At 38.8% G+C, this 24,656-nt stretch overlaps 1 protein-coding gene and 1 long non-coding RNA gene across 11 annotated transcripts in view; one reads left to right on the top strand and one right to left on the bottom strand.

Moving 5' to 3' along the window:
* LOC137341604 (uncharacterized) overlaps window positions 1-24,656 on the top strand; it is a 53,730-nt gene that overhangs the window by 13,604 nt on the left and 15,470 nt on the right. For 3 of the 8 annotated variants that reach the window (XR_010967061.1, XR_010967059.1, XR_010967066.1), the window contains one exon: window positions 1,099-2,288. This is a non-coding gene — a long non-coding RNA (uncharacterized lncRNA). Of the gene's footprint in view, window positions 1-1,098; window positions 2,289-2,875; window positions 2,951-3,970; window positions 4,191-13,204; window positions 13,279-14,055; window positions 15,789-24,656 lie in introns of those variants that run through there. The other 5 variants (XR_010967062.1, XR_010967060.1, XR_010967065.1 and 2 more) reach the window with 5 other exon arrangements.
* Window positions 5,575-24,656, bottom strand: part of LOC137341603 (cAMP-dependent protein kinase type II-beta regulatory subunit-like) — a 75,152-nt gene continuing 56,070 nt past the window's right edge. For 2 of the 3 annotated variants that reach the window (XM_068004862.1, XM_068004861.1), the window contains exons 6-12: window positions 20,636-20,742; window positions 18,268-18,421; window positions 16,704-16,805; window positions 16,236-16,310; window positions 12,748-12,813; window positions 10,836-10,968; window positions 5,575-7,115 (exon numbers count right to left, since the gene is read on the bottom strand). In XM_068004862.1, coding sequence (XP_067860963.1) covers window positions 6,982-7,115; window positions 10,836-10,968; window positions 12,748-12,813; window positions 16,236-16,310; window positions 16,704-16,805; window positions 18,268-18,421; window positions 20,636-20,742 — 771 coding nt within the window. In that variant the 3' untranslated portion in view covers window positions 5,575-6,981. The remainder of the gene's footprint in view (window positions 7,116-10,835; window positions 10,969-12,747; window positions 12,814-16,235; window positions 16,311-16,703; window positions 16,806-18,267; window positions 18,422-20,635; window positions 20,743-24,656) is intronic. The other variant, XM_068004863.1, reaches the window with a different exon arrangement.

Below are 24,656 nucleotides of genomic sequence, written 5' to 3'. Positions count from 1 at the left end.
TGTAATGCACAATGTATTATCAGGGATTCTGACTGTGATTGAATAAATCAAAATAAATTTCTATTACATGCTTTTCTGGGATTATAAGGATTAAATTCTACAATTCTGGGAAAGGATACATAGGAAGAAGGAAGAGGGCAACAATCAACATGTGGCAAATTGAAATTAAGTAAGGGGGACTTACTGGCAGAGAGGGGAGTTTAGGGGGATGCCAGGCTTTAATTGTAGTTGGGGTGGTCCAGTCCGATGCAGTCTTAGCCCTGGTACGTGGCAAAAGGTGCCAGCTGTCTAGAAATGCAGTGGGGAGGACTTAGTCAGGAACAGGCTTCAGCTGTAAGGGCAGGTAACAAATGCCAGCCTTGGTGAAACTTAATAGGTGTATTTGCAAAAGTTTTTACATCATAATGTATTTTATTTACCCAAGATTTGTTGGGAGAGGGAGGAATAAATGGTTGACTATTTTCTTCACAAAGGTCAGAGTTTAATTGGGCAGGGAACTGTAGGGTTTGAAACATGCCAGTTTCAGGTTGCCATGATGAGCACACAGCATTTCAAGATTGTTGCAGCTTGTGATACTTGTAGTGTGACGAATGAATTTGCATTTATATAGTCGTTTAAAACCTCGGGCCATCCCAAAGGGATTTACAGCCAATTTGCACACTGCAAGCTCCCACAAACAGCAATTAAATGAATGACCAGATTAGGTGTTTGAGGGATAAACATGTGCCAGGACAGCAGGAGAACTCCCCTGCTCCTCTTCGACTAGTGCCGTGGGATATTTTATGTCCACCTAAGAGGCAGAAGTGGCCTGTGTTTAACGTCTCAAATAAAAGATAACACCACCAACAATTCAACACTCCCTCAGTACTGCACAGAAGTGCCAGCCGAGATAACGTGCTCAAGTCTCTGGAGGACGACGAACCTGCGTTGGTGCATTCGGAAGGGGAGGTGGGGGGGAATGACTTTTGGGTAAGTGATGGTGGATATGTTATGTTGAAAATCCAAATGTTTCTGTTCCTATTTCTTTTAATTGTAAAGTATAAAAGTGCTTAAAATTAACCAGAATGCATCATTTTTAATAATTACATTTTTTTTCAGCAGTAACCCAGAACCCTTCTAGAAATGCACCACTGATTTTATGCCTTCAACGCTTGGATTTTCCATTCAGTGTTTCATCTATTGGAGGAATAAAAAGATTAAGGTTCTGTACCTACTGCTTAAGGTACAAAATCTGTATTGCTACTTGTTTTCAACATGAGGGCTAGTTCTTGAGTTGTCAGCTTTTTGAACTTGTTGGATCAACCTTTTTAAATTTAGTATTATCAAGATATATCTTAACGTCACCCTCCCAATATTGGGAGTGTAAAAGTAGCTATATTCTACATCTGGTTATTCTATTCCAGGCCTGGAAATGCCAGATACTCCAACAAAATGGAAGTGTTCTATTACCCAGCAGGAAAACCCTCCCTGTAACTGTACTGAACAAGATATAAAGTTTGACAGCCAGGTAGAAATGATGCATTGTTAATCTTCATGTTAGCACACATCCATCACACTGTTACAAATGTAAAACAATCTTCAACTGGTCTCAACTCCCCCATGCAACACCTTGGGAAGATTGCCCAGTCTTCCAAAAAAAAAGCTATTGGCATAAAGTCTGAAATTTAGAAGCTGTTATAAACTTCTGAGGGCAGAGGACTATTGTAAATTGCTATAGTTATCTGGATTTACTTATTAAAAGCAGTGGCCTTAAATGAACAGGATAGCAGCTAAACATCACAAATGCCAGATTACTCATAGGAGATCCATTATCACAATTTAGACATCTATTTATACATTGAAATGACTTGAGGTTTAGCAATCACTGCAAGTAAAAGGTGATCTTAGGAGGAGTAGAAATCAACAGAGCCCTTTCCTAATAGCAAGAAAAAGTTTTTTTTATTGAAGGGGGAGAAAGGACCTGCCAATTCCTACCAGAAACATAAATGGGCAGAGTAGTGGAAATTTTTTCACATGAAAGACCTATGAGAATAGAAAATGCTTTACCACACATGGCTGTTGAAGCCAATTCAATTACAACGTTTGAAAGAGCTAAAACGCAAAGAAGAACATTAAAAGTTTGAGAAAATGGGACTAGTCAATAGTTTCAGTGTGGAGCCACCTGTAGCACAGGCATGATGGCCAAGTGAATACATAAACTTCAACTAGGGAAAACTACAAAGGATGTATAAAAATAACCGATGAACAGTCAGCAAAATCCACCAATAAAAAGTTGTGAACTAATGAAACTGCTTCAGACACTTCATTGAAGATCCTTTGTTACTATTTTGCTTGACACATTAAGCTGATAACTGAATACAGAAGATTACAGTTACTTGCGTAATGGCATGTTGCAATAGAAATGTCTTTCATCAGAGGCTTGTACAAGACAAGCCTAAGCTTTGAGTTTTTGCAACTTTACATGCCCAGTCCGCTGAAGAAACAAGGTTGCGGGCTGCAGCACCCAGCAATCCCAATTTTTAAAAATAATTTGTAGCAATATTGGGTATTCATAGAGAATGCCAGGACTTGCTATTTGTAAGCTCCAACCCCACCTGTGCATGGAGAATTACTTAGGACTATAACCTAAAAGGGAAACTTTTTATAAGCAGTGATTTGTTTTCTTTGTATAAAACATCAAAACAAGGTAAAGCAAGAACTCTATCTTTTAAGACAACTTTGAAACAGGAAACAGTAGGAATAAACAGGTATTTTTCCAGGTGGCAGGCAGTGACTAGTCGGGTACCACAGGGATCAGTGCTTGGGCCCCAGCTATTCACAAAATATATCAATGATTTGGATGAGGGAACTAAATGTAACATTTCCAAATTTGCAGATGACACAAAGCTGGGGTGGAATGTGAGCTGTGAGGAGGATGCAAAGAGGCTCCAATGTGATTCAGACAAGTTGGGTGAGTGGGCAAGAACATGGCAGATGCAGTATAACGTGGATAAATGTGAGGTTATCCACTTTGGTTGTAAAAACAGAAAGGCAGATTATCTGAATGGTGATAGATTGGGAAAAGGCGAGGTGCAACGAGACCTGGGTGTCCTTGTACACCAGTCGCTGAAAGCAAGCATTCAGGTGCAGCAAGCAGTTAAGAAGGCGAATGGTACGTTGGCCTTCATTGCAAGAGGATTTGAGTACAGGAGCAGGGATGTCCAACTGCAGTTATACAGGGCCTTGGTGAGACCACATCTGGAGTATTGTGTGCAGTTTTGGTCTCCTTATCTGAGGAAGGATGTCCTTGCCATGGAGGGAGTGCAACGAAGGTTTACCAGACTGATTCCTGGGATGGCAGGACTGACGTATGAGGAGAGATTGAGTCGACTCGGCCTATATTCACAAGAGTTTAGAAGAATGAGAGGTGATCTCATCAAAACATATAAAAATCCTAACAGGACTAGACAGACTAGATGCAGGGAGGATGTTCCCAATGGCTGGGGAGTCCAGAACCAGGGGTCACAGTCTCAGGATACGGGATATGCCATTTAGAACAGAGATGAGGAGAAATTTCTTCACTCAGAGGGTGGTGAACCTGTGGAATTCTCTACCACAGAAGGCAGTGGAGGCTAAGTCATTAGATGTATTCAAGGAGACAGATATATTTCTTAATGCTAAAGGGATCAAGGGATATGGGGAAAAAGCAGGAATAGGATACTGAGTTAGACGATCAGCCATGATCATTTTGAATGGCGAAGCAGGCCCGAAGGGCCAAATGGCCTACCCCTGCCGCTATTTTCTATGTTTCTATGAAAGCAAAAACTGTATCTATTAATCACTTGTTAATCTTCTGCAAATACAATGAGGTTTGAACATAAATACATCCAAGGCGGAAGTCACCGAGTAGGGAAATACTTAGATAGGAATGATTCAGAGCAGGTCTTCATGTTTTGTATTGTTGGTGCATTTCTTTTATGTTTTATGGCAGCCTTCAAAAACCACAAAAAGAAAAGGATAAATAGTGCCAAGTTCTGGAAGGACTACCATTATTCAAGTTTGGAAGAAGGTTCTGAATGAAAATCGTGCTTTAAACATGTCAAATCTTCTGGTGCTAAGTACTGTTGCAGAGATATTTGATGAACAAGGATGGGGTACATTTAGATAGCAGCTACCAGTCAGACAGTTCAAGCATCCACCAGGCAGTACCCTGTTTACACTGAAACTTCAATTCTGTTATTTAGACATGTTTACATACATGTGCAGTTAAATTAAATGTTTGGATAGTGCAAGCAGCTGCATCCACATTATGGGACAAATTGAAGCAGTGCAAGACCTTCCCTCCAGAGACTCTCTCAATGCTTCTCTCCAGAGTCAGGTCAGGACTCATCTCTAGAATTACACTACAACATTAGCATTATCATGTAAATATACTAAAGATGTAACTTAGCTTGATATTTTCTAAAAGTGTTACATTTCTTAGTCATTGCTATAAAAACCCAGGCTCAAAAAATATATGGGGCGCAAACCTAGTAGTTACAGTGGGATTGGACATACTGGTAACCATGCTGAAGCTCACAGGGTCAGGGAGAAATTTCCAGGAGCAAGCCTTCAGCAACATGGGGGAAGCATCTGCAGAACCTCCCCACCCAAAGATGTTGGAAACGTCAATGAAATTGGCCAGCCTGGGAGGGCGAGGCAGGCGGATGCTAGGTCCCCCTGGAAAACTGGATCGTGGCCTCAATGGTCCTGTGTTGGGGGCTGCGCCGAGATTATTTTTAATTCCCCCTGACCACCCCCACTAATCTTGAGGGGTCCAGGCCATGTTCCTAGCTTGGATACTCCTCCTCCTTCAAGCAGGAGAATGGCATTCATTTCACTTAACATACTGCAGGTATACTTACACCAGGTCCCGCAGATGCCAGGGAAGCAAGAACTCCCAACGTCGGAAGTCCCTGCCCTAAGCCAACCACCTTCTGCATAAGTGGCCTTGACTGGAATGGGTGGAGGCTCCACCCTCAGACAAGGCTACAGAAAGCTCCATTCCAAGTCTGAGAGGAGGCATATCCAGACTCTGACTGAGTTTTCAGCAGTTCCACCAGTCTCTCATTGGAGTTATAACAGGAGTGCCAGAATAGCCTAGCAATTTGGGGGTCTCACTCCCAAAACAGTTGGTCAGTGAAGTTAAAGAGCTGCATCCTGTGTTACACCGAAGTTTATTTAAGAGTGGTATCTGCTTAAATAGGTCAGTCCAGAATCAAGACTGCCTATGAGCAACACCACAGGAATCTATATTTTACTAAAATTTCTTTCCCTCACAGTAACTTTCAATAGGGAAATAGCTCATCCATGGAACTTTTTTTGCAACCATACAATGACTTTACTGAAGTCTATATTGGTTTCAAGATTTGGTATGAATATTAAAATTATTGCAAGAGCCAATTTAGAATTTACAAACAGAATCAAAGGGGATCAACAGTTATATGCTGTAATATCTTTAGAATGGTAAATGCTTGTAACAGATAAACCCTTTTAATTAATACTTATTGATAATACAGCCTATTCATTTTTATTAGAGAAAAATCTACAAAAAAGTTACTTAAATAAGTCCATATTTTATTAGATGCATAAATGTCTTCTAAAAATGCCTAGTTGTACTCAAGAAAACATAGTAAGAGTGCCAAAGGGTTTTTAAAAACCAGACTATAATTCTGGTACAGTACAACATATAGCTTGATCAAATAATTAGCCCTAGTAAATAGTCTTTAGCATCTGTCTACTTTTTGTGTGCAATTTTGTGATCAGTGTTATATCTGACAAAACATATTCTAGATAAATGACTGGACTACAATTAATTTAGCTAAAGATAAAAGTAAATACCCACATAGATGCTCTCTACAAACATTCACTTTAAAACTTGTATTGCGATGAATTATATAATTGGATGAATTTGATTTCTATTTTGGATTCAGAGTAAAAGGGTCATAATGTGCATAGCATGATGGCAAAAGATTTGAGAAGTGTTTTCCCCCCTATACATTAGCAAAGCTGGCATTCAAATTCAAGGCCGTGGATAAAATGGGTTAACAGTTCTGCTATAATGGTAATTACTTGCATTTTCCACAGCAGAAAAGAATTAATTATTCAATTATCACCTCCCACTTCAAAGCAACTTCTGATGATTCTACCATAAAATCAGATTCAAAGCACATCACATGGCTCTATTTACCTATCGCTCCAGCAAGTCCTGCATACAAGGGTGGGAGGCTTCAGAAGCAGGGAAAAAGTAAATTAGTTAACAAACTTTCTGTAAAATTAAATTTAGGAATAAATAGACATTATTTTAATTATACCTCACCATACACATTTTTCTTTGGTGAAACATGTTCCAATATTCTTCATTTTTAGAATTTTCATTCCTCAATGATCCATGTCAAATTGAAACAAAAACTATAAATAAATCTTGTGTTCATAAAATAAACAAATCATACTTTGGCATGAAAATTAAACTTACAGAATAAAAAAGCTACAGATTTCCATACCAAATACATTGAAATTCGCTTAATTCTGATATACATGTCCTGTATATTTAGTGGGATATCTCAATGTAAACAGGACCCAAACTGTCAAATAAGCCTTAGTAACTAACTTATACTCCAACTTAAAATGCACTGTGTGCAGAATCAACACCTTTAAAGTCAAACTTTCGGCCTTTCTTGGTCATTGCAGACCCTTTGCTGAGCAATTTCAGATATTGACTATTGCATTTAACAATTGATCCATTATTTAGTTACCTGTTTGTTTCAGAAAATCGGTACATAAAGGCTACATTTTAGGTTATCACTATATTGCAATGGTGTTATTTTCTAACCAAAATTAGAAGTAAGTAAACAGAATAGCTACAAAAATGCTTGGCTTCTATACAATTCAAATGCACTTTTCAGTGGGAAAACCACCATTTCCACAGTGATGTATCATGATGATGTCCATGATTTTTCTTGTTCATACACTTGGATCAGTGAGATCCATATTTGTTCCAAAAAGGTCCACTAGTTGCTCCTCATAATTTGCAATGTTTCTCTTCATAATATCCATACAAGGACCAAGCAGTCGCTCAAAGGCTTGCACATCCATAACTGCAAAAAGATGTAAAGAAATTAATTGCAAAACACAGAAGTGCAAGAAATTATTCTAAATTGGAACGGCCTAGGTGCTAACATTCTGTATCTATTTGATCCTATAAGCAAACCAAAATATGATACGCTACTCATTCCATTCAGGTTGTAGACCACAGTCCAAATTAAAATGGTTGCATTCCAGGCATTAGTATTTTAGAGACTATATTAAAAACTCACCTCCTGAAATTAGTATGCTAACATGCTAAACAGCAGCATATTAACAAGGTAGGTCCTGCTCTGCAATTTTCCACATTGTGAACTGAGTTTTAAGCTTTAAAAAAAACGTACCAAAGGAGAACTACTTCCCAAAATAAATGAGGGTAGAAAAATCAAGTTAACCAAGCACTTTCCAGCACGATTATTGCATACGAATGAGGAATAAAAACTCTGGCTGATATTTTCCCCTCTAACACAGGATTGCTAACATTGATTGCATACATGCCAACAGTCAGCTTTTCAATCTTGCATTCAGCTCTTCAATCTGTGCCCACTTTTCTCTGGGGGAGTGGGGGGGAAATCTTTTTTTCCCCTCTAGATTGGAGGTTTTCATAACCAATCAGATCGATTAGCGGTAGGACTAGAGCCTGTCAGAAACAGACACTACTTTACATTATGCATCCATTTTGTTTTAATATAGTTTTAAACTGAATTAGTAGTGTTTGCAAATTGCAGTTGTAGAAGTATTTGTTTAGGTTGCTCTCTACAGAAGTTATATATAACAAAAAAGCTGAAAAAACACAGCTGTTAAAATCAATTTCCCAATACAGAGATGTTCAACTGCTATCCCAAATGACCAATTACTTTCTTCAAGACAAATTACAGCCATTGAGATAAAGAATGTGGTTCCCTGTTGTGCATGCATTAACGGCTTTTATATAATGTTTCTGGTCATTGCCCTTATGTAATTGCCACGGGTTGGAAACAAAATAGGAAGTGGGATTGGGGTGGTGATGAGTTTCACTTAATTTACACTGAAATCCCCATCTGTTGTAATGTGTAATGCAGAAGACCATTGCTCCCATTTCTGGGCAAATATAGCACCCGATTACATTCCATAATTTTATAACTGGTTTCAATTTGTTTATAACACTCTGTTAGAGGCCCCATTCTCATCATGCAGTAACCAGACAGTCTGCATCATCATGCTTAGGGAAATGTGAGGAATGAAATTAATGATCAGTAGGAGTGGAATAAATTACAAACCCCAGACTGGAGATAGCCAGTCAAGTCCAACGAAGAACAAAAATTCAGCTTCCAGTGCCTGTTCCTTCAAACCACACCTTCGTGCACTTTTTAAACAACTGCCATGTGCAATGATGATTTCCAGTAAAATTCATTTAGGCAGGATTAAGAGCAACATGTGTTTTAAGGTTTTAAAAAGAGAGAACGTTTGAAGTGTGCCCTATCTAATGGTGGATTAATGTTTCAGTATAACCCTTCCTCAGAGCTTTGTTTTTGATGTATTTACTAACCCTTAACGCTCCCAAAACTATTAGTTAATTCAGCATATGCTCAAATCCAGGTAATCTGCCACTTCTCTCTGCACTGTAATGGGAGCCAGTATAGGGAAAGATGAGATAGTGAGTTGGTATTAATTTGTTGAAGGTAGAAGGCACTGCCAGTTGGGTGTATTATAGGTGTGTGTTGTAAAAGATTTTAGTTCACAAATCAACAGGATGCACCTGGGATTAAATTTCCAATGAAAGGAACAGGAACCCATAAAGTTGTATTGCAGTATGTATAACTACTTCATTTTCATGTTTAAAATATCTTTAACCCTGCTTGGATAAATATGTATTTTTTAAGCTTGATAGGCCTATTAGAGTGGACTTTAAAATGCCAGAAAGTATGCCTGCTCCTTAAAATGACTACCTGCATGTTGTCATGTAACTGTCTGTGTTGCAAGGCCTGTGTCAGCTTTTTTGGTGCTGTCACATTTATAAAAGTGTGTGTCAGGTTCTGCTAGTTTTGTTGATTTGCATATATGCAATTGTAATGCCCCAACCATCATTTTAAGAAAGAACAGCAAAGACCAGAGATTAAACCTGTGAATTTCCTAGTCCACATTGTCCCATATCATAATGGGTATATCACATACTCACTGAGCAATCTGAAGTATCTTGAGAAGAAAGCACACAAAAATTAACCTAATTCACAATTTTAGAATCTGTGGCCTAGGGATTAGTTAGCATATCTTTAGAGATATAACTATGTAATCTCACTTCCTCTTAGGGGGAGGGGGGGAATATATCAGTCAGTAAATTAGTTCTAGAAAAATAGTAACTCCCCAACTTTTAAAATTACTTAAAACATATTCCCTGAAAGGGAGAAATTTCAAACAAGCATTTTACATTGAAAATATTTTGTCTTTCAAATGTTAAAATACATTATCTTCACATTGCTGTGGCAAAATACAAAAAACAGGTGCAGTTTACTTTTCTGTCACCATACTTAGAATTTAAATAAATTATAACATTCATTTTTTATTTCTCTCCGAATCCATCTTTGATTTAACTGGGTATTTCTATAGGTCTCGTCACAACAAAGTGGAAGCCAACTCACACCAATGCTGGAGTTGTAGTACAAATGCATCCTCTGTGCTGTTAATAAGATACAGGACTACAGTAAAATACCTGTATTTGAACCAATAATTAAATCATGAACATTTAGCAATGGATAAGGACAACTGCTGATATACACTTGTAGTCCCAATCACCCAAACTATTGACACTTGAATAATATACCTAGAGTTTACAGTACAGAAACATGCCATTTGGCCCAGCTAGTCTATGCCAGTGTTTATGCTCTACACAAGTCTCCTCTCACCCTACTTCATCAAACCCTATCAGCTTATCCTTCTATTTCTTTCTCTCTAATGTACTTATCCAGCTTCCCCTTAAATGCATCTATGCTAGTCTCCTCAACTACACCATGTGGTAGCAAGTTTCACATTCTAACCACTCTCTGGGTAAAGAAGTTTCTTCTGCATTCCTTATTGGATTTATTAGTGACTATTTTATATTTATGTCCCCTAGTTTTGGACTCCCCTGCAAGTGGAAACATCTTATCTACCTCTACCCCATCAAACCCAATCATAATTTTAAAGACCTCTGTTAGGTCACCCCTCTAGAGAAAGGAGCCCCAGCCTGTTCAGTCTTTCCTGGTTGGTTATAACCACTCAGTTCTGGTATCATCTTTATAAATCATTTTTGCACCATCTTCAGTGCCTTTATATCCTTTTTGTAATATGCAGACCAGAACTGTGTACCGTACTCCCAAGTGTGGACTAACCAGTATAAGTTTAACATAATTTCCCTTTTCAATTCTATTCCTCTAGAGGAATACTTCCAGGTTACATTTATTCTACGAAATTTCAAGTCTGTGAGAAATTCTATGAACATTCACTTAAACCAGAAATAATTCAATAGAAATAGTATTAAAGGGATTACCAGGAAACCATTAGATAGCATTTTAAAAATGGGTGGAGGAAATCTAACAGAAAAAATAAATGATTATTCAGAGTTTAAAACATAAACTGCTTCAATCTAATTGCTATTCTTTCATGTTATACACTACTAGGATTCTCCATCTTTCCCTTCATAGACTTGATATAAAATCCATTCAGCATCTTGAATGATCTCTTCATAGTCCCTAAATTCCATTTTGTGAAAGATTTACCTAGACATTTCACATTTCCTACAGCATATGCAGAAGCTGCACGTGGCTGATTTGCTACCAAAGCAAGTTCTCCAAAATACTGCCCTCTTGAACAGCGAGCTATTTCCATTCCACCATCTGCATCAGGTTTAGCCTATATTGAAAGAAACCAAAAAGGTAATGATTTCTCAACACATTAAACTTTATTTCCATATGGAACTAATGAAACAAAAATAGAAAATGATGGAAACACTCAGCAGCTCAGGCAGCATCTGTTAAGAGAACAGAGGAGTTAACATTTTGATTGTGGAACCTTCATCAAAACAGAGTTGAGTTTTGGCAAAGGGTCCATGCCTAAAATCTAAACTCCACCGTTCTCTCCACAGATGCTGCCCGACTCGCTCAGTGTTTCCAACATTTTCTGTTTCAGATTTTCAGCATCTGCATTTTTTGCTTTTAAGAGCAATGAACCTTGTTCAAAGCAGAACAGAAAAGCTAACAATGGATGTTGCTGATATCAGTGGACAAATACTTTAACACTTTGTTATAACACAGGTATTAACCAGTTTATTTTAACTGCCTCCATTAAAATAGTGGACAGAAGAATGTCATATCAGTGCATTAAACATTTGTCCGCTAATATCAGGAACAGTCATGAATAGTTTCATTTTTTTGTAACTAATTTACTTTGAAATCTATTAGGCGCTAATCCTGAAGTCTCAACTTTGCTGAATTGAAAAGTGCAGTGCTAACACCAGTGTCATAATCCAAGAGAATCTCTTGAAGTGTACCTGCAATTCCACCAATGCTAAGTCTAATTGATCCAGTTCGTGTTTTGTATTACATGCTTACTGAGCAACAGATTAGGGCACTCACTTTTCATGAGTTTTAAATACACCACACAAGGTAAAAATACATTTTTATATTCCACAATTATATTATAATCAAAAATCAATTTTAAACTGTGCAGGTTTTCATTTGATGTTGCTTTTCAGTGTTTGTTCTTGATCAGTTTTTTTTTAAAGTGTTTTGAGGTTATCATGCTCCTCTTTTCTCCCATTCCTCCTGACTCCCCAGTCTACACACTTTCATTTTTAAAATTTTCTTATGGAAGATCACATCTTCCCCTATCATTTATCCTACTTAAAAACATGTTCTGCAATTGTGCAGTCCTATATAGAAATTTTAAAATATGAGTATCGCATCACCAACTAAATTAAATTTAAAAATAGATGGAGCCAAAACTGGCTAATAGTGAGTGATGTGGTCAGTTGCTTTATAAACATCTGGAACAAGCATCTTAATTGCATTTCTCAGACTTGAGGCAGAGCATTTAGTAATGGGATAATGAAGGTAGCTGCATACAGAGTATTGGATAGTCAGGGTGAATTACAAATATGCAACTGTTTTAGGATCAGCATGCTTGAGTGATGAAGTCTTCTGTGCACAATACATTATTCGATCATTTGTTATTTCACATGCACATTCAAAAAAAAAATCAGCAAGGGTTCTAAAATTAGTCAAGTCTGTGGAAACTCGGCATTTCGTTTGGAGGAAGCGGCCTTTGCTTTTATTTTTTTTTGGCGGGTGGTGGGTGGTGGGGGGGGGGGGGCGCTGCAGGAGAAGGGAGAAGTTGGAAGAAACCCAGGCTGTCGGAGCCGTTCAGGTGGGAATGTTAACTGGCTTATGGTCAAAGATTACTGGATCAGTGTTAAGTGGAAAAATAAGAATGTAGGTACAGAAGGTGCTCCTCTATTCAACTCACCCCATCATCCAGGTTTCTGATAATTTTTTAATCTGGATAAGGTTACAGTATGTGGAGACACTATGGTTTTCGATGAGGCATTACACATTAGTCAGTGTAATAAACATATACATTTGAGCGATTAGTAATTTAATTTGTCTTTCTAAAAGACTGATTAATTGCATTTACCTTGTGTTTCATAGTTATCCGGACCTCTCCAGATTCTACAATATAAAAACAATCAGCTTTGTCTCCCTGAAGGATGAAAAATTACTAGTTAAATTTATGAGTAATGAAGATATCAAATAAGATTTTTAAAAAGTGTTCAAAATTAGACGGCACAAGTAAACTGTCTATAGGAAACCTACCTTGACACCTAGATAGTATTAGTATAGAGTAATGATCTTTGAAGTAGTCACAAAAAAGACAAGATTCTGAGTTTAACTCCAAAATGAACTATGTTTGGCATCTCACATAGGATGAATCAGTTAGTCTCACCTGTGTCATAAGAAACAGAAAAAAACTAGCAGGAAAGGACAGCTTCCCATTCTGTTCAAACTTCCTAATAGCTATACATGATCTGTGAGCTGACTGCTCCATATTCTTGATTGAGGAATGTAGCAACGATGCAATTTTTTTTTGTTAGGGAGATGAATGAGAGGAGTAGTTCGAAGACCTCAATGGATCTCTCTGTGCAGAGAGGTGGCCAAGGATATGCTGGTAACTGCTCTAACTAATGCTGCAAAATGGAAGGAGGATGAGGTTCCTGAAATTCAAATATTGTTAACTAGGCTGCACAGCATAGAAGGAAGCACAACTCTACTACTGCCTGCAATCCTCCGCAACACATTACCCCTTCCCACCCCCAAAAAAGCCCAGCAAGAACCTGGCTGGCAGACAGCTGTTGGTGATGACTAGCTCATATCAATATATTTTATCATAAGGTGGCGGGATTACTTCTCAACACCAATGGGACCAATGATACCATCCCGCACATTGAAGTCTCCCACAACAATTGATTTGTTTGCTAATGGCGTTGCAATCCATTAACTAGGTCACTGTGAAATGGTTCCTCTGTATCTGCCATCATTGGTGATATAGAACTTCTATTTCAGTGGTAGTCTCAGTCATGAGGATGAGTTCTGCTGTTCCATGGAGCCAATGTCAAGTTCTGCTATTTTTTTTTCTATTGCCAGTTTTATACCTGCAATGTAAAGGGTGTTCTATCAGCCACAGTTAGCTGGCCCTACAGCTGACAGGCGGGCAATGTTTAGGATACATTTCCAAGCCCATCTCTGCACATGGGCTACTTAGTTATCCAAAATGCTGCCAAACGATGCCAGAGTTCCAGGCATTCGGCATGCAGGTTGGCAGCTACAGCTCAGTTACTGGGCCTGCTGCTCATTCCTCCTCCTCCTCCGATACCCACAAGGGAATGGATATAAATCAAATTTGGTTTGTACTGGGCTATTTCTTCACTGTCATCTCTCAATTCAGATTCCAACAGCAAACCAAGGAAAGCTGGGTGGCAAACTTCAGAATGCTGTACGTGAACTTCAACAGAGAATCTCCAAGCACACTTTGCTCTCCACCGGACACTGCTGCAGTTACGGTCTGGGGATTTTCTAACTCAGCAGCTCTAAATCTCAGCCTTCTAAGCAGGAGAAGATTTACATCATGTAACACACAATTTATTATTTATTAAAAGCAGATCTTGCATGGCGTTGCACACAGGGAGTCAAGACCATTTCTAGTTCTGGGACATTGTTGGCACAGTATAGCTGTGCTGCCCTACTAAAAGTTAGTGGACTTAAAAAGTAATTTGTTGTTTCAAATAGTGTGAAGATTCAGGGTGATAAGACACTACAAGGCCAATTACACCATGCTGTAAAAAGAGCCAGGATCGGTTGAATCAGCCCAACATCTTGAGCGTGGGAAATAGGAACTTGACTTCACCAGATTCTACAAGGTCAGCTTGTTAAAATAAAAACCATGTGCTCACTTCACATTTTCAGAAGCACGGGGAGCACTATGAATGAAAGGGGGTGAGGAATCAGGAAAGCAGCAGCAGTTCTTAAATGGCTGCTGTTCTATTTTAAGACTGGTGTTTGTTGTGGCTGTGCAAACAGCTGGAATAGAACATCAAGGATTGGTGGGCTGAACTGGCCTCCTCTGATGAAACACTGAATGTTACATGAAAAGAGATACAAGAGGGCATTCATATTTGGAGCCAAGGGGGAACTCTATTGCAAGCCACTGTTGCAGCATGTATGGTAGGTAGTGGAGAGAATGAATGAAATCCAACATTTCATCATGCCACAGGTGAAACACCCGAGTGTCCAACTTCCCACCCACTTCTCAATACTGTCTGACTCACTAAGCTCAGCCTTTTGATCCCCTATTGACAGAAACAGCTGATCCTTCATTGTGACCATGAAAGCCTAACATGATAATGCTGCCGAGTTTCTCAGCGTTAAGTATATTGGATACACGCCTTTCCCCCTCACTCCCAGCAACACTGCTCTCCTGTCACAGTTAGGACCTGCAGTATTGTGGATTCCTGAGACAAGTCCCAAGTGAAGGTGAGGGGAACAGTGCTGCTGGGAGCAGAAGATGCATGTCAATCTGGTGTCAAAACTGTTGAGAAAGCCAGCAGCACTGATTTTTGTAAATTTCCACTTACCTCACTGGCAGATAAGCTTTATCTGCTGGCAGGTTTTTACAGAATTGAATGCTTTTCATTGTGCAGCTGTGCTGGGGCTGGGAGTGGGAAGATGATACCCCACATTGGAGCAACTGACTGACCTAGAATCAAAAAGACTGAGCATGCCTGTCCCCATCCCCCAAATAGACTACAGCCCCCAAAGAAGGCCATTTAACCAGGAGACATTAACTCACTTCCAACAAACATCAGTCTCCAGCCTCCATTACCACCATGTCATTATGGTGGTCTCTGATGCTGTTGCTTCTAATCTTCCCACCCAGCTGAACCCCAATACTGCTGCCACTAAATTACTCACCCAGTGGAGTCCCATGATGCAGGTGCTTCTAACCTACCCACTTCCCCGGGCCCTGATGCTGCTTCTACTTGCCAGCTGAGTCCCAAAGCCGCTGCCTGTAGATCAGCCACTTGCTTGAGTCCTAATTGTGTTGTCTCTTCCCGCTTACAGTTAGAGTCAAACAGGAGAGGTAGCATGGAATAATAAGAAAAAGAGAGACACAGAGAGGGAGGGAGGGAGGGGGAAGAGAATTCTAAGTTGGCGGGGTGAAAGAGTAGTACAATAATGTGTAATAACTGAATTGCAGTCGTGTATGCTAATGGCTTTATCTCTCGAAACCCAACAAGAAGAAACTAGATTTTCTGAAATTGGGCCTACAAAGCTTAGCTGCTGGTTTTGAAAGTGGTACACTAATTACTGCATTCAATATCATGTTTAAATTATATATTCATTCATCATAAATCTCAATCCGAGGTCAAAATGGTTTAACCACTCAAAATTGAATACTGTTAAAGATAATTTTTTAGCAAATAAATTTAACCCAGTAAAATGGCCTGTTTTTTTATTACGAGCTTGCTGATGGTTTGAGTGTGCTTTTTTAAAAACCCATTGTGAACAGCTTTAAGAATCAAACTAAATACAACAAAAAAAGGGGGGAAAAAAATGAAGATTCTGCACCTGAGCAATTATGCATTCTCCATCCTTGTATATTTTGGTTCCAAATACATCAACTACTTTCATTCTTTCTCCTAACTTGAGAAACAAATACATTTAGAAAGCATTTTCAGTTATCGGTTGTAACGCTTCACACAAGTATGAATAAAGTTGACCTTTTACCAGTCACATATTCTCAATAGTTTTGTAAGTTGTAAAATCCTAGGAGTTTGTACATTAAAATAATTTATATATTTACTCCTTAAATCAGCTATCAGTACTTGTCTACATCAAGAAATACATGAAAGGAAACAAAAACAGCATTTTCAACTTGCACACATTAGAAATATGGTATAATTACACTCTTACACAAATTATTTTAAACATGACAGAACACTGAAATGTCGGTTTAGTACAGTATACAAATAAGGCTAATTATTTACACGACCAGCTTGTACATAGAATCAGAATCTGCATAAACATTGTACTTACTTCTAGTGATTTTAGAAGTGGCAGTGACTGGACAAATTCTTCATACAATCTCCTCTTTTTGGCATTATTTTTGACAATAATTCTACGAAAAGTTGCCCTGTCCTAGAAAAACGGTAGCCAGTTATTAATTTATACAACTAAGTTAAATTGCAGAATTATTTTCAGTTTTATTAATTTGCAAACTCCACTTTTGTAACTCTGATCAAATTTCAATAGAAAGTAAACTGTTGAGTATAATTTACTAACACACCAGTCAGAAATATAAATAAAATATGTATAAATACCTTTTCCCTATTCAATTTATCATTCCCCTTTCCTAGGTCTTCCCAAACATCTGTCGGCAATGCCCAAGTTAGCCACAAGATGGTGCACAACAGTAGCCAGGGGCAGCCTACTGCTTAATTCCCTCCAGATGGAAGTAGCTGGAGTCCCTGGGATTGAAATTGAATGTTGAATATATAGTTGTCACCCAGCTCTAGTGGCATCTCTTCCAAAGTTCTGTCTTTCAATCCCTGTAACCTGGTTACCAACGTGTCCATAGCATCAAGACAGTATTAGTCACGGTGACTATGATTTCTCCATTATAGTGACAGTGGTCATTATCCTTTCTTGTCCTTGATTTCTCCATGTTTTTTGTCATAGTCGACCATTTCATCATCCACCACCATATCTCTTCTGTGGTTTTCTCCAGGTCACTGTCCAAGCTTGGTTACAGTCCAATGAAGGCAGCATACCTCCAGCACTGGTGTCACCTCCCACCCAGTCATGGTCACCTCCAAAGTACCACAAGTTTACATCTTTGGCCCCCGATTTTTTCCTCCTTTACATGTTGCCCATAGAGCTGCTATCTGCATACACAATCATTTTTCATATGTTTATCACCATCCATCTACTTCTCTATCACCATGTGAACAACATCGCTTCCAATTTTCCTTCCGTATCACACACCATCCTGACTTAAGACATATTGCCATTCCTTCATTGTCACTGGCTCAAAAGCCCGAGTTTCCCTACCTAACATTGTGGGAGCACTATCAGCACAAATACTGCAGTGATTCTAGGAGAAGGCCTACTATCACCTTCCCAGGGCAACCAGGGATGGCCAATAAATGTGGCTTTGCCAGGGTCACCCACATTCTGAGAAAAAAAAAATTACCAAAAAAAATCCTCTATTCCACAACCATACCTGTATTGTCAGATCACCTGACATCAAGTTGTGGGCATGCCAGAATTTTCAGTGTACAAGGTGTTAAATGTATGAGGGACAGTTGCACAATATAATTGAGCATTTTAAACAATAGGGCCATTATTAGAATGTATTATTGTATTATTTTTAAATACTGATCCTATCCCCGTGGGCTGGTTTCAGCAAGTAAGTGCTTTCAAATAGGTGACTGTTAGGAATTATCGGGTCATTAGTTATTTTCAGTTTTTTAAACTAATCAGTTCCATATCAGAATAAAATAGTTTTTGGTGATGCATTAGTCAGCTGGCCATTTTAACAGTTTTGACTGGACAACACAAAAATGTGTTACATATAAAATCCAAATTTCTCAAGACTTACCAGGCCCCATAGCGCTCCATTGGAGGTAGCAATAATGGTAGCTGCTCTGGGAGTATTATACATTAGTGCCAGCTCACCAAAGCTACCACGATTATCATAGGTCCCAACACACCTTTGCAGACCATCCAAATTTACAAATATATCGTATGTTCCCCTGTGAAATATAAACATTATTAGCCTTAGTTGAAGAAAAGCATCCCAATAATTTTGAGCAAAAAACCCTGCAACATACATGCCAGCCCTCAGTGTTTTAAATCAAGTCAGCGTTTCACAAGAAAAGTCAGCTTTTTGTCCCCATGAGGATTGGAGGTTCCTGGTATCAACCATTTCAGGTCAACTGAAGAGTGGGAATGAAGCCCATCAGAACCAGGTCCGTGAGATTGGAGGTGTTCAGGACCAGATCGGTTGGAAGGTGGGACTGCAGGCTGTCACGACCAATTAGACCGTAATTTCTCCTAATGGTTGCACATCAACTTGAGGCAGAAATATTTTAAGTGAGCTGCTGGTTTCTGAGAGTCATAGTTACAAGTATGTTTATTTGGTGCTCGCACCCCGCCCCCCCCAAAAAAACTTATAAGCCACAAATAAGCTGCATTTTCCTCAATGGAACTTGCTGGGCCATGCTCAGCTTGTGTCTTTTTCCAAAGGTTTATTTTAAGAGTGGTTGCAGCTGCTTTTTAAGAGGCACGAAGGATGTTCCTTAATGTGAATGCATTTACTGGCTTTTTTCAAGCATTCCCATCGCACCAATTACAGAATCAGCAGATTTTGGAAATAAAATCAGAAGCAGGATTGGAGTGGTGTTGAGTTTTACTTGGTGAAAATCTATATATATTTTTATGAATTCAGGATTACAGTAGACTTCAAATTGCTGAGAAATGCATCAAATCAGGTAACAAAAGTCAAAATGTTCTTTTGAGGATAGGGAATGACCTGATCCCTCAGAAGATAAAGTTCACATCTTTAGCATTGAAATCCCCCATCAGCAATTTCTATTTTTAATTGCAGAGCTAAGTTCTGACAAGTACATGTTCTTCTGTATTTTTAGTCTAAATCCTTATATTCTTTTGTCACAACCTTATATATTCAGGCCTTTTTTTTCTCAGTTTTTTTTGAAGCTGATCAACTTTTGCTAGTTCTCTAGTTTGGCATGTATGCTGCAAAGATAAAATATCTGTAAACACGTGAGGTCAGTGACATCTCCCCAGTTTTAGTGAACCCCAGCAAAACGGATAGATTCATTAGTGGAAGGGTGCATATGTCCTGGGAACAACTTAAAAATGGTGAAGATTAGAGACAGATAGGTTTTGGCATTTCGTCAAACGTTTGAAATTAAAAATACATTTCACATTTTGAAGCGAATTACAATAGAGCATCATGTTTGTAACAACCGAAGAGACACAATGCCATTTACCATTGGCAATTAATAACCTGGATAGAGGCCATTTAGAATGTTGATTAGAATATATCCTGGGTGGGACCCCAGAAGTAAAAGCCATGAAAGTGTGTATTTTTGCTGTTACATCAGCGTAGAAACAATGGGAAGTCAATGAGTACATTCCACAGCAGTTTGAATCCTGGTGATAGAATAATTTACATTTATTGCACCCAGCAGGGGGCTTAACTAAACCAGATATAGATAGATATATATTTGAGCACATTTGTATTTTTATTCCCTTTGGCGATGTATATATCCATATATGGCCATTGGGACAGGCTGAAGAACGGCAGAGTGAACCCATATGAACTTGTAGCTTAAAGACAGTTCTAGTTAGGGACAATTAGATTGCAAATAAAGTCTGCCTAAATTAGTCACAAAGTCACATCTTTATTATTTTTAATGTTATAAGGAGTGACAAGAAATAGATGTATCTCACAGGAAAATTGTCTTCTGTTCATTCAAATATTGCAGGTAAAATAAACCAGGGTGCAATCGTGCCTCATCTCACCGGGGTACTTTTCCTTCTGCAAGTCTTACAGTCTGCCTTGAGAGACAGCAGAACGCATGTGGCAGTATGTGCAAGATCATAGTATCCAGTACACGAACGGTCTCCGTTATGATCCCCTGCTTGTGCTATCGTTTAATTAGATATTGGGCCATAAAGATTGTAGGGGCTGCCGCTTATTGGATGGCCAATGACGCCTAGCTCAAGAAAATATCTATTGTAGACACTTGAAATTTGTAACATTGTGAAATGATTACTGCGGAAAGGTCTTCAGCTGGATAAGAAAATTTGTAATACCCACATCTTTCTTTCCAGCCAATTCCCATGCCTCTTAGCCTCAGTCAATAACCCTAAAATTTTACACCTTATTCAGTATATAAACTGCATTCAGAATATAAAATGGAAGTTAGAAAGATTCTTACCTTTCAATAACATAGAAGTTATCACCATCATCCCCTTGATCAATGACATGTTCATCAACTTTGACCAGCATTTCAAACATGGCATCCAGCAGCTGAAACATTTGTTCCTGTAAAAGGCAGAGGTTATTGGTTCTCGCATACCGCAATCATGACAAACTGACAAAATTGGAAATAGTATCTTTGCATCTGACTTTCCAAATAAAGTAAAAAACATGGAATTTCAATTTTTTGTACCTCATGTCATACCAGGCAGCAGCTGGAGGCACCTCACATATTTTAGAATGGTGGTTTCTGTAAAAACTGAACACTGGTCTGGCCTCCACACCAATGGCTTAGTGAGTTTTTCAAGTGTGTATGAGCCTACAGGACGTAAAGGTCGCAGGTTTGATCCTTGGTCAGTACTGAATTAGCTGCTCTCAGATGAGGGAAGGTAGGGGCACTACAATTGGTGTCAGTGCCCCTGGGTTTGAGAAGAGATCATTCAGGGTTCCCAGTCCTGATTGATATCCAGCAACCTCTGCTGGAGTTTCCATGTATGAATATGAGACCTAGGATTAGGTGATGCCCCCTCAGTCAAATAGCCTGCAGATACTCACCATCAAGTTTCATACATGAATAAAGGGCACTTGAAGCGTGGAAGGAAACTCACACCCATGAAACCATATTCTAGCAAGGAGTTAATTCCTTCAGTAAAAAGGAGAAGAGATAAACAGGAGAGGATGACAAATCCTGGTTCTGCAAGTGATGGTTTTATTTCTGCACACATGGATGAATTGTAGGCAACAACTGATACAGAAATGAAGTGCAACTGCCAACATCTTGTGTAGTCCTGAACTTGGAGAGGGCCATATCTCTCCTATATAGTGGAAGCATCAAATAGGACATCATCATATCCACTAGTCTGACTCGTTTTTGACTCTGATCTATGCAGGAAGAACAGATAAGGTTTTCATTGTCTTGCCAAACAGGGCTACCAAATTGCATATCCAGAGATACAAAAAGAATGAACTTGCATTTATATTGCACATTTCACATCCTCTGGACATCGCAAGCAGTTCACAGCCAATTAAGTACTTTTTGAGGTGCAGATAATTTTAATACACCAAGTTCCGAAAAATAGCAGAGGTAAATTACCAGATAATTTATTTTTTAGTGATGTTGGTTGAAGCATAAACGTTGCCAGGACACAGGGAGAACTCCCCTGTTCTTTGTCAAATAGTACCTTAGGATCTTTTGTGTTCTCCCAAGGAGGCAGATGGGGCCGCATTTCAACATCTCATCTAAAAGACAGCACTTTTGACAGTGCAGTATTTCCTCAGTACTACACTGAAGAGTCAGCCAAGGTCATGTGCTCAAGTCAGCAGAATGGGGATTGAACCCACGACTTTATGACTAAGAAGCAGGAGTGCTCCCACCGAGCCAAGGCTGAGATCTATATAGGCTGTAGAAATCACTGCATGTGACAAACAGAAGTACGTTCTTGAAAATTCCAGCTACAACCCAATGTTTTCTAGCCACTTGCATGTTTCTTTACCACAGCATTGCTCAGATGTGATGATTAAGCTGAGTGGCTGAATATCGAACTGCAGAGCTTGGACTCTAATGAAGGTCAGCCAAGAATCATCCTCTACCTCAAGTTACTGACTTCTATTAATTAAGATCCAAGCGACTACAACAGTTATACAATTTTTCAAAATCAAATGGTAACCGAAGTCAATATTAGTTTACAATTTTTTTCTTTTTTTGGAGAACACTGCTGTGACCTCCAAGGTAATGTTTCTTGACCAGCATCAGGGCCACACCTCCTCCGTAGATAGAGCCCAGGCCAAGTTAAAGGGAAGCGTATTCTAGTGAGGTCTCTGGGCATTTCTTTATTTTGGACTTAATAGAAATCATGGAAACCCTAGGACAGTGCACAATGGATGGAAATTAGCAGTGTTATAAATCACAGAACAAAAGCAAAGTTCCTCATAACAAAAAGTAATTTTTGTTCTTCACACAACTAAAAGGCACGATCAAAACAAATCAAAATCTGTAAATGGTGTTGCTAGTCAACTAACAAATGCTACAGCAAAATCCAATTAAAATATCACAGCTTTGGCACAATGTAGTAAATCAGCAGTGTAGAGTCCTAATCTGCCTTCTACACATGCAATAAATGGTAACATTTGCACACATTGAATAAACCTAAAAACAAAATGTATACACTTGCACTTAACACTCCATCTCACTTGTCAAGTGTGAACTGCAAGGCTCTTGCAAAAACTCAAGATGATGTATGTATTTGACAGTTCTACAGAGAAATCACAACCGTCCTTTCTTACCAGCTATCTCCAAAATGTGTCAAGCATCAGGGAACCAAATGTAAATCAAATGGTAATGCTTAAGGTCACTGAGGACTGCTTCTATTCTTGTGGTCGTAAAGCTTCTTTTGCAATTTTATTAATTTCTCAAGGGAGTCAATTTTATGCTTCATTTTGACATTGCAGTTCTCAGATTTCAACTGCCCATTAGCTTCATCCCTCATTAAGCCAACAATCTGTGTTTTAGGACCATACTTGAACTCTGATCTAAATTAGTAGAATGCACCTAAGAATTTTGACACCATGTCTGGTGAAGTTCTTTTGTTCTCATTAACATTTGGAATTTGTTTTTTTCTTTTTAAAAAAAACTCTTGGGTGGATGCAAGAATTCCCACGGTCCCTTTTCAATAAAATAGGTAATTATTTAGGGAGTTCCTTAAGCTTACAAATGCTCTCACAGGAGTCCACCCTCAGAGAGGATTAAATTGATCAGCGATCCAGCTGCGTCATGGACTGCCAACTCTTATGCCATCAGGGAAGCTAGGTGCTTTCTCAAAAAGGAGGTTGGTGAATACCCTAACGTTACATTCTTGCAGAGACCCATTCAAGGCCGATGTTAGCAGAGACCAATGAAGGCAGGAGAATAGTGTACAACACGTGGCACAATGTTGTGTGGTGTTGAGCAATTAAAAAAGTGAGAAATATTGAAAATAAAGCTTTAAGTAGAAAAATAAAAGCATGTATAACGATGAAAAGTGATCTGGAGTCTGTCGGGGGCAGGAGAAAAGAGGAAGAGTGGAATTACAAAAAGGAGAAATGGATTTTGAAAGAATGCTGGGACAAATATGAACATATACTAGTGGCCCAAAGGGAGAAAAAAAGTCTTGAATTTTGATCTGCCCCTTCACATGCTTTTATCATTCAAACCTAAGTACATTCCGTTTCTCCAGAATATTAGGTCCCATGGACAGCAAAATTTATCACTCCTCCAACATATTTTTCAGTTTATTCTAGGGCCTATTTTCCTCCCATGTCATCATCGAAGCCTAATCTGTATATTTAAAGAAGGATTCCCCTCGGTGTCCTTCCCGTCTGCTTAGAAGAATAAATTAAAATCAAAGACTGTGGGAAGAGAGCATAACATTCGCGGTAAGATCCCTGGGCATTAACTGACCACCCGGTTTCTCCTGCCGAGCAAGGTCAAAATCACCCTTAGGTATCCAAAGTGGAAAAATGTCCTATTCTCCAAGTACATGTCTTGCCTTTAACAAACACAAAACAAATCAAAAATAAAATGTTAGATCTCCTGCTACCTTTTTGTGTTTTTGCCATACATCAAAGATCATGCTTTAAAAATAGCCTTTTTGACTTTCATCTGCAGTTTTCTTATATCCTAAATCTTATAAATTTCTGTCGCATCGACAAATGTTATGAAGTATTTACAAATCTGAAACCCCAACTAAACCAGTGTAATAACAAGCATCTATTCAAAATGGTACAGCCAACAGTACCTTCAGGTACTCAGGGTCACCTTGTGATCTTGAAGGATTGGTCTGTCAATATAATTTAAGAAAGCTAACATGGTTGATATAAGAAAGATTACTATGTGCTGTGAGCTATTAATAACTCCTGTGCACACTAAGTTACCACTTGTTAATCTGTCCTATTATACAATATGTACAAAACAGTGATTATGTGCACTAGAAGAGTGCTAGGAG

Source organism: Heptranchias perlo, chromosome 24, assembly GCF_035084215.1.
Source record: "Heptranchias perlo isolate sHepPer1 chromosome 24, sHepPer1.hap1, whole genome shotgun sequence".
Classification (NCBI taxonomy): domain Eukaryota; kingdom Metazoa; phylum Chordata; class Chondrichthyes; order Hexanchiformes; family Hexanchidae; genus Heptranchias; species Heptranchias perlo.
Note: the sequence above shows the minus strand (reverse complement) of the source record. Positions and strands in the feature narration are given on the sequence as shown.